This window comes from Condylura cristata, unplaced genomic scaffold (genome assembly GCF_000260355.1).
Source record: "Condylura cristata isolate star-nosed mole 26May11 unplaced genomic scaffold, ConCri1.0 scaffold00007, whole genome shotgun sequence".
NCBI classification, from domain to species: domain Eukaryota; kingdom Metazoa; phylum Chordata; class Mammalia; order Eulipotyphla; family Talpidae; genus Condylura; species Condylura cristata.
Window position 1 is genome coordinate 23446473 of NW_004567108.1, and position 15632 is coordinate 23462104.

At 35.9% G+C, this 15632-nt stretch overlaps 1 protein-coding gene across 3 annotated transcripts in view; it reads left to right on the forward strand.

The window, feature by feature from the left end:
- Window positions 1-15632, forward strand: part of MCTP1 (multiple C2 domains, transmembrane 1) — a 435421-nt gene that overhangs the window by 250449 nt on the left and 169340 nt on the right. For all 3 annotated transcript variants that reach the window (XM_004678130.2, XM_012721941.1, XM_012721942.1), the window contains 2 exons: window positions 944-1130; window positions 5878-5971. In XM_004678130.2, coding sequence (XP_004678187.1) covers window positions 944-1130; window positions 5878-5971 — 281 coding nt within the window. The remainder of the gene's footprint in view (window positions 1-943; window positions 1131-5877; window positions 5972-15632) is intronic.

The following is a 15632-nucleotide window of genomic DNA, read 5'->3' on the forward strand; positions in this document are numbered from 1 at the left end:
CTTTTCCAAATCACTTGACATATTTATGTAGAATTTGCAGTGTTTGGTTTAGAGCATGGCATTGAGATCATGAAGTGCCATGCAGTGGAAACCTGCAGGGTGCATTCGGGAACATAACAGAGGAGTACCTGTTTTTAGGGAACCTGTTCTTTGTTTAGATGTATGCAGTGCTCTATGAACACATAGACATCATTTTAAAAATGTAAAACTTACGGCGTCACCATAGTACCTATTTCTATTTACTACTTAATGACATTAAGAGTAAGGGAGGGCCTTCCCTGGTGGTGCAACGGGTTAGGACACACACACAGCAAGCTGGCTGCAGCCGCTTCAGTGCAAGTTCTATCCCCCGCCTAGGAGGTGATCCACGTGGCACGCAGACCTCTCCTGACCAGCCTGCTGCTCCCCTCAGCAGGGTGCTTCATCAGTCTGCCTGTTCTGCTCCCCACTCTGTCTCTGGTGAATCCTCTCTGCATCTCTGGCCTGTACCCCAATTCTGTATGAATGAATAAATAAATCTTTAAAAAAAAAAAGAGTAAGGGGAAATTTTCTTGTTTTAAAAGTACCTCAAAAGTTAGAGTCTCTATAGTTTGTCTCCAGACTACTCAAGTTAGTAGTTCTGTAAGCACAAGCCATTGGCCAGACCACTGGGAGATGGGTCGTCCACATCAGTTTAGGATGTGGCAACAATGGGAGGTAATCAAATCAGATAAGCACTGTTTTGTGTATCTGACAGGAAATAAACAACTAAAATTTAAGATAATCATCATCTGAATTTTGTAGTCAGCTGACATGAAAGGCATATTTTTCCAATGATCTAAATAATATTTGTATTGATTCATTTTTCAAATAGTTCTCAGAAGCCTGTAATTCCACTGTTATATGTGTCCTCAGACAAACAAACAAGAAAAGCCACTTGCTAATTGAAAACATTTATTTGTAGGTGTCAGGTTGACCTGTCCGTCCTCAGCAGGGAACAGACACACAAGCTGGAGTTGCAGCTGGAAGAGGGTGAAGGCCACCTGGTACTATTGGTCACCCTGACAGCCTCAGCCACAGTCAGTATCTCTGATCTTTCCGTCAACTCCCTGGAAGACCAGAAAGAACGGGAGGAGATATTAAAGAGATATGTACGTATGTAGCCTTCTTCCTTCAGAATCATACGAGACTAGTTGAGATTACAAAAATTTACCTTGAATGACAGAATCTTCCTGAAAAGCTGTCTCATAGATAAATCAGCAGAAGCAGAAAGCTGGGCAAATGCAAATGCCATGGACCTTTGCAGAATCAGTTGTATTACCCCTGGTGTCTAGATTCCGGATCTTGTCTAGAGTCTTCCACAGCAAATTATAGATTCCAAGGGTCTATTCCTTGCTCTGATCCTGCAGCGAAATGATCATGCTAGGAAACTTCCCAGAAAGGAAAGTCAAGTTTATATGACATAACTTTAGAATGTGTTCTTCGACTCTGTAATTGCAGTGAGGTTTTCTTTATTTTCCAAGTTTGAAATGGAGTTAATGGTATTTATATTAAATTAGTAGCTTGGTATCTACAGTATACGCAGCAATCATTTTTAACCATTCCAGTTGCTTAAAAATGTATCATTTCAGTCCCCTAATGTTTTTCAATTGAATGTGAATAGGATTAAAAGAGAGTGTCCTAACCTTTTGATCGAGCATACGATGATAGGGTAGAATGGTGAACCACTGAAGTAACTACGCGTCTCAGATTTTACCAAACCAAAACATTCACAACCAGATCTACCTGTTCCTGGCATCCTTTTACTACCTTTGCTCACCATGCAGTTTTTTTGAATCAACAGAGAGGGGAGCTCTTACTCCACTGTTCTCTCTCAATGGCGGTCAGAAAAAGTAAATGCCTCAGTACCCATGAAACTGGGGTGAAAAAAAGCTTTTCCACTTAAAATTACAAAGATCGTATTGTACAATGCTGCCAGGTGTTTTGGAGGCTCAGCCATGAAACCAAGCTCTGAGTAACAAAGAACCGCTTAATTTTTTTTTTTTTTAGATTTTAAAATATTCCTATTTGCTGACTGACATCCTTTCAATAACTGAATTTAATAAAGATGTACCTTATCAGCCTGTGCAGATAACATGAAGTGCTGGTACTAATGCTCTACAATATTCTTCAAACAGATTAGCAGGATGTGCGCTTCAGCAAATTTATTCTGGCTATCTCCACTGAATCAGCTGTCTGCTAATGCTTGTAAAACTCCTCCACCAATGGTGTTATCATAAACAGTTTAATAGAGGTGACTTAGCAAGGCTAAATAGTGTATATTTTTAAACTACCTAAGAGCCTATGGTGTTTGGTGGCATCTTCTGCTATATAATTGCAGTTACAAATACTATTTCACAATTTGGTACCCACCAAAACTTACTCTTCCCTTACCAGCAGTGAACCTCACAAATTAAAACGATTTTAAAGGAATTAATTGGCATAGTAATATAGAAATTATTCTAGGTAATATGATACTGTATTTGATGGATTAATATTTTGACATGATCCCATATATTAGAATGATACTGCAAGCTAGGTAATTAGAAATAATCCAACTTTTATTGATTTTTTTTTCTTTTGCTGGATGGGATTCCTTAAATCAGCCTCTTTTATTCAGGATTTGAATATTTGCTTCCATGACCTTCTTTCAGATGTTAGTTATTTCAATGAAATGTAAAATGGTATGTATATGTCTCAGTTAATTCTCAGATTATATTGTGCCCAGTATATTAAAAAGCAACCTGTGCTTTAATATAATTCTTTTTAAGCCCTGAATTTCAAGCATTGGTCTGTATCTCTTCTAGGGACATATTGCTAAGCAGCTACTGTATGCAATATAGCACATATGTTATAATTACTCAAACAAAACAGGGACAAAGACCTGTATTTTAGACGGTTGTGTTTCTTTTTTATTATACAGGTTATGAAATGAATGAATGCTCTCTCATGCCTGAAATGCCACTTGTCTTGAGAAACACATAAAGGATGTTATTTGGAGAATTATATTGCCTTATAAGAGCATGTGTATTTTTTTAAAGTTTAGGTTAAACTTAAGAATTTGATTTGGCACTGGTAGTGGCAAGAAAAGTAAATGAACTGTCCCACTTACATATGAAACAAGCCTGAAAAAGCTCTCCCTTGCTGTCATTCAGCTGTTCGTTATTGAGCATTGAAGCCCCACAAATTAAACAGACATTACTGTGTGAACCATTATTTGATCACCACATTTTGAAAAGATGGCTAATTCCATTTTTTCTCCACCCGCCCCCCTTTTGGGGGCAGGAAAGCAAGGAAGGTCAATAGGGAAGGGTAGTAATGGGTAGTAGACCAAGAGCGATTGTGTGACCTTTTCAGAACGGGTATGCTGAACCCTTGCTCCCCCTTGTCACAGTTTAAAAACCAGAGAAGCTAGTTTAGAGAAGAAGTTGTTAGCATTCCATTTTTATTATGACATTTCACAGTCATCTGATTTAATGTCCCTTGACCGGATTGTCCACCGTGAGACGATGGGCTTGAAATGTTATTTAGAGCATTGATAAAAGGTGAGCGGTTCTAAGATGACAGCGAGTCATAAGGCTGGTGGTGTGACATTAATTTTCTCCATAACAGAGATGGAATAAGACGTCACGGTGACAAGCTGTCAATCAGCTCCGGCCCCTCAGAGCATCTCGATGCCATAGGATGGGGTATCGCCTCTCCCGTAATAGAGCTGAACTGAGATGCTCTCCCTGACAGCTGCTGCAGCCATAGAGAAAATATATTATACAGCCTTTCATTAAAAAAATAAAGAGGACTCCTCTCCAGAGCATTTCAATCTTTTCCCATCTATTGAGGGCTGAAAGGATTCACAGCAAATCATAGATTCCTCTGCTATGGAAATTTCTGGCTTCAGAAGCCATCCAGGTTTTGAGGCCTTCTAAAATAACCATAAATAACAAGGCAGGAATACCTCTTGATGAAGCAGTTATATATTTAAACGGATATATTTAAGTCCTTTGCCTTTTTGGGGGGCGGGGGGAGTTCTTATTATAATCGATGTTATTACTGGTCTAAACAGTTAAAATTGGCAATAAATTACTGAGTGTCAGCCGACTGGAGAAGAGTAAACCTTCGCAATAATTGCCCGCTCCAGATGGGAAGGCAAACACCCTCGCTAAAGCTCCGAAGTGTGTGTTTGAACCAGGAGGTGGCCAGCAGGAGACGACCCAGACTGGATGGCATTTGTTCTAGTTACAAAGCAACTTGCTATAAAGTGCTCCTGAAAATTAAAGGACAGGAACCTTTCGATAAAACTCTTGTTCTTCATTAAGATAGGAGACTGAACTTAGTTTATAGCACTGGGTTAGATAAGATCATTATTACATTAGAAAGACAGCATGTCTACAAACCTCTGTGTTACAGACTGTTGCCTAAAGTGTACACTGTTCAACTCTTAATTTACAGGCATCTAAATGCAAAGAGAAGTGCACTTTTACTGAACCCTGTCAGGGGTAGTTTGAATAGATTTCTGATGATAAACAACTGTTTTAAAACAATAAAAGATTAAGAGCTAATCCTTGTGCTAAACACTGTTTTTAAAAAGTTAGGCTATGAGATTACACACATTTCTGCATTTCCTCATCTCAGACTACCAAGGTCATAGCTCCAGTGTCAGCAGTGAGTAGGCATATGGGACTGATAAAAGTAATACCACAGTAAGCTTTGGCTTATTGCTATTCTCACATTCTGAACGCAAGGTTTTTTTTTTAGCAACATTTTAATAGAAATTTCATTGGTCAAAATTATCACATGCTCCTTAGTTTTAAGCATTTTGAAGTTTATGATAAAGCAGAACCTTTCATTTACTGAGGAGAAATGCTGACCTTTCATAAAAATGTTATGAATTATAAATAAACAATTGTTTATTTTATAAGTTCATTTTTCCTAAGTATTTCTGCCAAGTAATTAGATGTATTGACTAATTGTATTGGTATCCCTCTTTTAATTATACTAAGCTTGTTAGCATACTACTATTATTAACAAAATTAGGGTTCCTCATTTTGATTGTGCTCTTCTAACAAAATTCCAAACTTCTGCTTCTGTACAGACTAGAGTGACAAAGCTAGAAGCTAAGAAAAATTTCTCATTTTTTTAGTGATTATTTCTATTGATGTTAGAAGATAATATGTTATCTTCTTTTAGATCTTTTACCTAAAAGGCTTATAGAACTATAGAAATCTCTTGAATTAATATTAGAAAATAATATTTCAAAAATTTAATCCTCATCTCAAATGACACATATAATTTCCAAAACTCACCACGAAATATATATAGTAGGAAAATAATTAACTTAAAATCAACATTCTTATTCCCAAATCTGGGGAGCGTTACATAACCTACATATTAAGACTCACAAGCTTCCCACCATCAGACCCATAGATGAAAAATTTATTGGAGTGCTTGGTAAAGAAAACTGAAGAAGAAACAAACATATGCTACTCTATAGTAGATAGTTCTCAATCTCCTGATAACTATTTATGAGGAAGAAATGTGGTAATTTTATTTTTTCAAAATATCATACACTGTGTTGTAAACCGAATTAACTCAATAAAAAATAAACCTTAAAAAGCTTGATATTTATATTGTAACAATTATCTACATAAGTATATATAAGTATATACATGCATGGGGATGCATGCATGTTTATGTGTTTATATGTGTATCACTATGGTAGAAGGGTAGTCTATGTAGAAAAAACATATTTTTGACTCACTTAAGCAGTACCCTGAGATCAACCATAATTTAATGTTTTCTCAATGCTTTCTTTAAGATTCTTTCAGGCCTTTCTTTTCTAATACTGATGTTGGGATCTTTCAGAGTCCCTTGAGGATATTTCACAACCTAAAAGACGTAGGATTCCTCCAGGTGAAAGTAATCAGAGCAGAAGGGTTAATGGCTGCTGATGTCACAGGTAAGAAATGATACAATTCCTCCAGGTTTGTGTATACTTATTGAGCAGCATGCTAGGTCTATCCTACTCAAAGTTTGAACTCTCATTTGACCTGAATGAATCCTCAAAATAAATGTGTTTTCATTTTTTTCATTTTTCATTTCACTTTATTTTTGATAATAGTAGAGTACATTAATATCTAATTTTCCAAGGTAAGAGAACTAAGACTGTTTCCAAAAGACTTCAGATTATGTTTGATGGTATTAAGATTTACCAACCACCTGACTTTTACACTATTTTTTAAATGGAGTGTAAGTATTAAATATAACCAATAAAAGACAAAATAACTCTTGATTTATCGCCTTCTCTAATATTTAATCAACCTAGGGGGAATATTACTTCCAGGTTTCATAACTTGGGGTAATGCTCTCTCATTTTCTCCCAGATAATATTGGCTGTGATCAGGTTATATCCAAAGATTCAATACTTATAATTCAAATACACATGAACTCTTGCATAGTTCACTGAAAAGTTTAAATGAATAATAATAAGTTTCAATTCTTATTGTCCAAACTTCTTAGCACACCCCAGACATAATTCTGGATCCAAATGAAACATCTAGAGTATTCTAAGTTTTTTTTAACAGAGAAATAGAAATGCCAAAATTAGTCTGTCTCTTAACATTTCCTGATTGGATATTGCTTCTCTGACATATTAATAAATTGGATGATGGTCATTATTTTATCTATTTCCAGAACAATTAAATCATTGTTTTGAAATGCAGCTATATGACAATTCATTTATTGCTTAATTTCATAGAAATGGTGGTGGGGGGAGTTTATCATTCCTTAAATTATCCATCTAAATATGGGTGATAAATAGGATGGACCAATTTTTGTGCAAATTTTACCACACATGCTAGTATATACTTATTATTTATGAATTATACTTACCATTGCAAATGTTGAGAAAATTAACCTTAACAAGGTAGCTGATTTATTTCAAGAAGAAAAATGTACTTTTCCTACTCTGTAAAAGCTTGCTCCCTGTGTTCTTATTTAATTCATTGAACAGAATCAAAAGATGACAAATTAAAAGATGACATTCCTTAAATCTAAAATAGCAGATATTTGTTCCAAAATGACAATATTTTAAAAATTGTAATATTTTCATAGCATCAAGTGACTATTGTGTGATAAAAATAAAAATGTTGAGAGTTTACAATTTCTTTACAGAGGTAATTACCAACTATTTGTAACTAGGAAGATACTAAAAACTGTCAAACATTCTTTCAAAATAGGCATTCCTGAAAATAGTAGGAGAAAGGATAATAATATTTTTTCTTACATAGTGGGTTGGGTTCTGGTACTAAATCAATGACTATCATACTCATTCATTTTCTTTCTTTCTTTTTTTTTTTTTCTGGGATGGTCATAATCAAATTACTTTGGGCACAGTCTTTTTTTTTTTTTTTTTTTTTTTTTTTTTTGTGATGCTGCATTTATTGTTAGAACCAGCAACCAACAAACCAGCAATGAAGGACTGACTACTGTTCTTTTTGTGTTCGTGTTGGACACTGACTTAAAGACAGGAATAGGAAAGGAAGCCAGAATTGCTTTTACAGTGCAGAGTTTATTCCTGGCCTCTGACTCCCAGCAGCGGTAAATTCAGAGGTTCATGGCTGTGACATTCACCATCATGGGAGACGCCTTTCCTTTTCTTCAGGATTTTCTGTATAGGAATGCTGAGCAGTAAACACCTGAAATTGGAAGAAAAGCCTAAAATAATCAGTATCTTTGAGGGCAGCAGGTGCTAAGAAACATCACTGGATATTTATAGTAGGTCACAGTAATTTTTAGGGAAATGTTTTAAGTCCCATTTATTTTATAAGCTTGGATACCTGCCATTACACAAGTTGCTTGCGATTATGTAAGTTTGTCTTTTTTGGTGAGAAGCTGTCATTGCTTTTACAACTTCATGAATATGCAAACGGTGATCACCCAGTTGGCCACTGTGCCACAGTGGAAGTTAAAGTACATATTCTTTCAACATTGGGCAAAATAGATTTATTTCTTTCCTAATGGTTCTATGTAAATGAATGTGAATAACAATAGCCTGTTTCACAGGGAGTCAATGAGACATAATTTTGACTTGATAAAATGAACTTTAATTTACAGAATACTAAATAACAGATTCTTCATTTTTCCCTTCTAGTTTTAGGGATATAAATCTAATGATTCCTCATTGCACACTGACCTTATAATCTAATGTGCTCTGAATTGAACAAGAGAGATGTTGAACTATTCAGGGGCAAGAGGATAATTCAGTGTTTGACCTTGCTCACTCTTGGACTTCTTGTGGTCTTTATGACATTTGTGATAGTGGCAGAAACTGAGGATCACATATTTAAGTCAGAAATGTCTGAATATACTACAATTTTTTAAAAGGCTTTACTTCTGGAAAGGGTAAATAAGTTGTATATTTATCCTGATCCTGCCTCATCATTATTCTTAAAATTGGGGCACAACTAATCTTTTTGTGTACTTTATCTCATGTTCAAAGAAGGACTTTAAAAATAAGTTACACATCTCTGGATAATCATAGCCAGACTCTACAAGCTATTAAGCAACAGATTGAAAAATGGGAATTGAGTAAATAGTGCTGTCTTCAGATCCTCAAATTAGCATCCACTTAGGAGTATTGTGGATGGAGAAGGGAGATTTTAATCACTGATAACTCTCTGCTAAGAAGAGTATTTTCTGAACTGGCATAAACAAGACTATTACTCTAAGATGTTAGACAAGTCTATCAAGACAAAATCATACCTAACCAAATTTGCTCTATTTTTAATGTTCTGAACATAAGGTTAAAGTTCCATAGTTTAAGCAAATTTTTTAAATGATAATATTCCATCATTGAGCATGAGCACAGGAAAGATTCTATAATCTTTTAAGTAGCCATCAATCTTACTGCAGTTACAAAGAATTTTTTCCTTTCAAAATGTAAAATTTTTCTTTTGTTACAACACATTCATTGAGAAACATTGTGATACTGTATTAACTCTGTGTGAATAAAGAGCAATTGAGACTCTTTGAATGAGCGAGTGTAAAGCACAAATTACTTTTTAATGAAACCCTCAATTCTTTCCCTTTCCACAAAAAGCCTATAGCCTTGTTCAGCTGAACACTACTACAGTAGGTCACTTCAGTTAAGCCCCTAATAAACTGTTGATAGTCGAGGGTAGTTTTTTCTTCAGTCTCAATAGCCCAGTGTTGGACAGTGCACTTCAAATCATTAAGGTTAATACAGATTTAAAAAAGAGATTAACTCTGGTGGTTAAGGCCTCAATTTACAACTCCCACACATACACATGCATTGAGCAAGGCACAAGAGTGGATTGAAATTTCAGTCAAAATGTGGGCAGCCTTTCACAGCCTGAGAAAGTAGCACTCTGGTTTTAAAAGTTAGTCGGTTAAATTCTTCCTGACAGAAAAAGTTTGATGAACTGAAAAATACTGCTCAATACAACTTACTTACCTTTCAGCTAACCAGTGAAAAGGTTAATGTCTCTCTGCACCATCAAAGCAAATCCTAGATACTGACTGGCTCTGTGTTCACTAGGGGAGATTCTCCCTACTGCTAAATCAAGTGTTCCTTAAAACTGGTCAGATTGTGAGGAGAGAAAGGCCAATGAGGGGGATTTTTTTTTCCTTCTCTGTGGTGGTGGGAAAGCGTTCATGTTGGAATTTGTCTTTTCTAGCTTTTAATTATTCTTTTCCTTGGACAAGGCCTAATTTCTGCTTTCAGCAGAACATTTAAAGTCTTCTATATTGAGTGAGGCTTTCTTCACAGAGTATTTAGACCTGGCCTATTGGTTCTTTCAAGTTCTAAAAGAAGAAAGAGAAAGGGTTCCTCTCCTCAGCCCCTCCCCTTCATTTTCCCCTGGGTTGTTTTTTTTTTGAGCTCCCCAGGAAGAGGTCGCAGCCTTGCAGGGGATACCAGCCACTCAGTTTCAGAAACAGTGATATAGGAGAACTGTGAAACCCTTTCAAAAGATGCCCTACCTTTTCACTCTATTAAAGGTACACTAATATAAAACTTCTCCACCTCAGGTGAATTGATGTCTCAAATTAATGCACCATCTCTTTTAGGAAACAATAGAGGGAAGGAGAGAAAAAAGAAGAGAAAGAATTTTACAATTAACATAATCTGTCACTGAAATGCTCCCATTACATGAGCGGTATCTTTTTCTATAACAAGGCGTCACATAAAGGCTTTCCACTCACCAACCCCATAGTCTGGAAAGATAAGAGTTTTAAGAGACATGTTTACTACCCCTTTATTTGCATAGACTTTGCCCATGTTTTTCTTTAGGAAAACTGTCTTCTTTGTTGGAAAATATTTAAGTAACAAAACAGCAGAAAAAGACACGCTACAGTTTTTTTATCAGCTTCCGTGAGAGTCTTATTATCTTAAGAAATAACAGTTAGCAGCTCAGATTCATTAGCAGAGCTAAATTTAAGCTCCATTTGACAGGCTGCCTAGAAAACATTTTGTTTTGCTGTCTGTGGGCTTTAATTAAGATGTGTTCAATTTCAGTCCTCTTCAGTCTAGCCCCCCCACCCCCACCCCCAACTTGCTGTGTCACAGCCCGGCGATCAGACACTTTTAGATGGTCCAGCCCATGACTTTGACCTTCTGCGCAGTCCGGCGTTCCCTGGGGAACCGTTCAACTCATGAGGTCTGATTTCACACTTCCAGGATGCCTCAGCTCTCTTAACAATGACAGGGAGACAAAGCCCTTTAGAGCAGGCCGCATGGGGACTTGTTTAAATTGGAAACCAGAGAGGAGTCAAGGAACAAGGTTATGGGCTACAGAATAGTGCTTTTAATAAAGAGCTCACAGCTCTGGCTCAGCTCAAAGAGGTCTACCTCTGTACAATTAATTGAGCCATTTATCTGGAGCATCTTAGGCCTCTACTTTCTCACAGAATTGCGTGGTAAATATCAGCTCAGAAGCAAATGAGATATGCATGAAATGAATTTTAACACTTTGATTACTGTGCCTCCAGTCTTCATTAAAAGTAAATTTATTTGTATTTCTGACCTCATTATCAGTAGGCTGCCTGCATTTTTATTGGTTCCTGTGATTTCCAGCTTGAGTATGTCGTGAAGGTATATTTTATACAGAGATTTGGATTTATTGTTCTCGGTATTTTCTCCGAACATTAAGGGTCTATTCACAGAAAGTCACAGAAAGAAAGTGAAAAGGTATCTGTGCTGAAAAAGGCAAGACTGCTTTTTGAAAGTTTTATATACAGTTGGAGAAATGCCAACTATATAACATAACATAGATATAATCCTTTTAAAAAACTGACTTGTGGGTTACTCAAGCAAATTGTTGATTTGAGTGGCCCTCAGAATACAATGGCTCTAGTGGAAGAGGTATCTGAGTATCCTCTTTATTGGAATTGTAATAGTATAATTTTAATAGCCTGTGCCTTTAATTGTCATCATCACATTAAATAACATCAATGATATCTGATAGATGAAACTTTAGATGTTCTGATCCTTATTCAAAACATGTTGGAAGAAGAGAAAATGTCTTCTAGACTCTACCTAGCTCTATTAAAAATATTACATGTAAAGTATAGTAAAAAGTTCATCTTATTTGTGAATTACTAAGGATAAAAATAATTTACCAATACAAGGGAGTTAATGTGGATGATATTCTCATTTTTATTTTTACTATCTTAAAATTATATTGCTTGAAAAAACTCTCCCATAGAAAATATTAAAATTTCCCAAGCCAAGTGTGTTTTATTTCCATTATATAACCTAAAGTTGTCTGTCTGTTTTTTCATAATTAAGTTTGTAGAAGACTATAAATATATACTTGGAAAGACATATTATCCAACTGATGTTACATCAAAAATATCCCACATTTGATATTCTTATCACTATAATATAACTAGTTTAGAAAAATAATACACATATATATTAATTGTTGATACTATATAAATCTTTTCCTTAAGAACAAATAAGGGATCACAAGGAAAGAATGCAAATCATTGCTCTTCATTTTTTTATGTCACTGTCTCACATAGGAATAAGAGTTGTTTCCTTTAGTAATTGCTTTTTAAAGAACTAAACCATATTCTAATCACAGAAATGCAAAAGTATTCTTCTAAAATGAAAATATCAAATATTTGTAAAAAGGGGGAATTAAAATGATTGTTTTAACACAAGAGCTGGCTTGGCTTGAGTCTGAACTAGTGTTTTACAGGGAATTATAGAAATCATGTATGATTCATATGCAGGTCACATGGTTGGAAGATACTGCTCTGGAAGAATAGGTGGGATGACAAAAGACATTAATAATTGCTTTTGATATGCTCTAGAGGTGAAGGACTATGGGATGAGAAAGTGGTGGTCCCACTATCAATGGGAAATGAGGGGGAAGAGAAATACTATAAAATAATTAATTGAGTTCTGTGGAACTAAGATTACAAAATTATCCTTTGAGTAAAGAAATAGAGAATTGCTGATTTGGCTTGGAGAGCTAGCTCCAGGATTTCACTCAGTGCTTAAAAGAATGCTTTAATATGCTAGAAACATTGTTAAAAATTAAACTATTATTTATATTTTTGGTATGCTGTGATATAGTTGTGTAAATAAGCAATGCATTTTCTAGAGCAGTGGATTAGGGAAAGGCTGTGAACAGAAAGTATCTGGATATAGCTAGGCTTTGAAAAAATAATTTACTACAGCAATATTTGGGGTATATGGGAGTACAGTTAGATTCATGAGTGACTAAATGGTCAAACCCAAGGGCTCACTTGTATATTAAAGCAGTAATGGCAGTGCGGATACTAAATAGACGAATCAGGGCTGTTGTTGGTTTAACCTGATCTGTCTATTTGCTATTTCACAGCTTTTTTATCAAACTTGCCAGGAGGGATATTTAATTCATTTTATATGAGACTAATATATATAAATAAATAATTTACATGTCTGTGTCCAATTACATATACACATATACAATTTTTACATATGTATACAATCAGTAGACTGAAATAACAATTTCACTTCAACAAGATGATTGTTTAAAATATAATTCAGGAGTTTTACCTGAGTATGAAATGATGTTGTCTTGTTTTAACAGTAGAAAATAGAGAAAAACTTTAGTATTGAATTAAGTCCAGTAGAATAGATTACGCATACATACATCAATCTTGTTCCATTGAATGAAAGACAAAAACACAAATGTTTCTTCTGAACTCATCCGACATATCAAGATACAAATTTAGTATTGAAAGCTGCTCTTTAAAGAAGGATAAAATAAACAAACCAGAATGTTTCTGATTGGGTTATCTGGTGTTTAAAAATCAAGTGGTGGCACAATGGGTTAAAGCGCAGCACCATGAAGCTGTCCACAGTCACTGCAGCACAAGTTCAATCCCTGGCCAGGTAGCTGATCCACATGATTCAGCGAACCTCTCTTGTCTCACAACCTGGCCCCTCAGCAGTGTACTTCCTCAATCTGCCTGTTCTGTTCCCCACTCTGTCCTTGGTGAATGTTCTCACCACCCCCTCACCTCTGGCCTCTACCTGAGTTCTGTATGCATAAATAAATAAATCTTTTTTAAAAAATCAAGTCCATTAAGAAAAGCCTAAGAAGATAATACTAACTATAAATGGGGCAACTAACATTTGTTGAACTCTTAATACATGTCAGACACTATCCTAAGCTTGTTATAAGAATTATCTCAGTCTCAACAACAATCCAAGTGCAGCTATCACTCCCACATTACAAATTAAAAAGTGGGTGTGGCTAGACACACACACACACACACACACTTCAACTTGTAAATACCAAGGCAAGGCTGCTGATTCAGATCTATTCATTGAAGTCATCAACAGAGAAAAGGAATATGGTCAAGGAGATATGATTTCTTTTGTCAGTTATCAAAGGCCTGTTATGGAGAAGAAGTAGATAAGAGTTGGCAAGGGAAGAAATGGCCAAGACTCAGATCAGGAGAACAAATTTCCTTCTATCAAACTTAATCAGAAAGTTTTAAGTAGACTACAGGGTCTCTGAAGACAGGAAGGATCTACGAAAATAGACTCTAATCTCATTTCCAGAAAATAACGGTAAAACAACACAGAAGACACAAACAAAAAAATGCTATTCTTGCCACATTAACATGTTGGAACACACTGTGGAAACGGCTTATACTACTACTATTTACAACCTGCAGAAGCAAAATGGACTTGACATGCTCTCAGTTAATTGAGTTTCGTATGCCAAAATCTAGAAAAGTGCATCTACCTAGTGGATGCGATCTAAAGACTTCTGCAACCCTCAGCTGCAAGGGAGTTTAGAAATATCACTGACTCTTGTAGCCTCTACAAGGTAGTTAGAATGGGGGTTCAGCAAGCCACCTACACTATCTAACCCAGAGGGCCAGTAACAAACGTTATATATTCTTTTTATTTTAAATATTTTTATTTATTTATGCATACTTAACTGAGGTACAGGCCAGAGGTGCAGGGTGGTGAGAGTATTCACCAGAGACAGAGTGGGGAGTAGAACAGGCCAACTGATGAAGTAGACTGCTGAGGAGAGCAGCGGGCAGGTTAGGAGAGGTCTTCCCTGCCATGTGGGTCACCTCTGGGGTGGGAATCAAACTCATGCTGAAGTGGCTTTAGCTTCTTAGTGTTGTGCTTTAACCTGCTGTGCCACCAGGGAGGGCCCAACAACTTTCAATTTTATTGCCAAAAATATAAAAAGATTCAATCACCTAACATACCATTTAATTTATTTTATGTCTAAGGAATTTTATCTCAACTAATTATATGACTTGTAGAAAAGATTATTTGAAACCTCATGTGTTTCTATGGAGAGTCTAATTGAATATATATTTACTCCAGGACCTGACTAACTAAGATGGCTTGTGAAAACAAAGGAACTTATAACCTTATACTCATTTTAGATCAGATAGTTTCTCTTCTTCTAATCTCTAAAATGTCAGTTATGCTTCTATGTTAAATATTAATTGAAAATTGTCTTTAAACGTTTTTAGCATAATTTAGCTAAACTTGTAAAAGCTTAGACATAATTTCTTCCTGTCCTCTTCTCTTTTTATAGAGCCTTATAGCTTTATTTTTCAGTTTCTTATCTGTCCTGTTTTAATTTCTCAATAATTTCCCTGTCACAAATTTTGAGGTTCCCAGTATATACCAAGGTGTTTAAATTCTAGTACCCAGGAATACATCTCAATACACATAATACTATAAATATACTTTGGCATCTAATTCTAAATCCCAAGGGAAACAAATTCTTACTAAACTTTATTTCCGTTGTACATAGTCAAGTTTCTCAATGTGTGGCCCTGCATTCTCTGGGTATCCACAAAACCCATTCAGGGATCTGTGAAGTCAAAACTATTTTCACTATAATCCTAAAATGTTATTTGCTGGCCCTCCCTGGTGGCGCAGCAGGTTAAAGCACAGCACTAAGAAGCTTAAGCCACTTTCGCATGAGTTCGATTCCCGCCTGCCCCGGAGGTGACCACATAGCGTGGCAGACCTCTCCTGACCTCCCTGCTGCTCCCCTCAGAAGTGTACTTCATCGATCTGCTTGTTCTGCTCCCCACTCTGTCTCTGGTGAATCCTATCA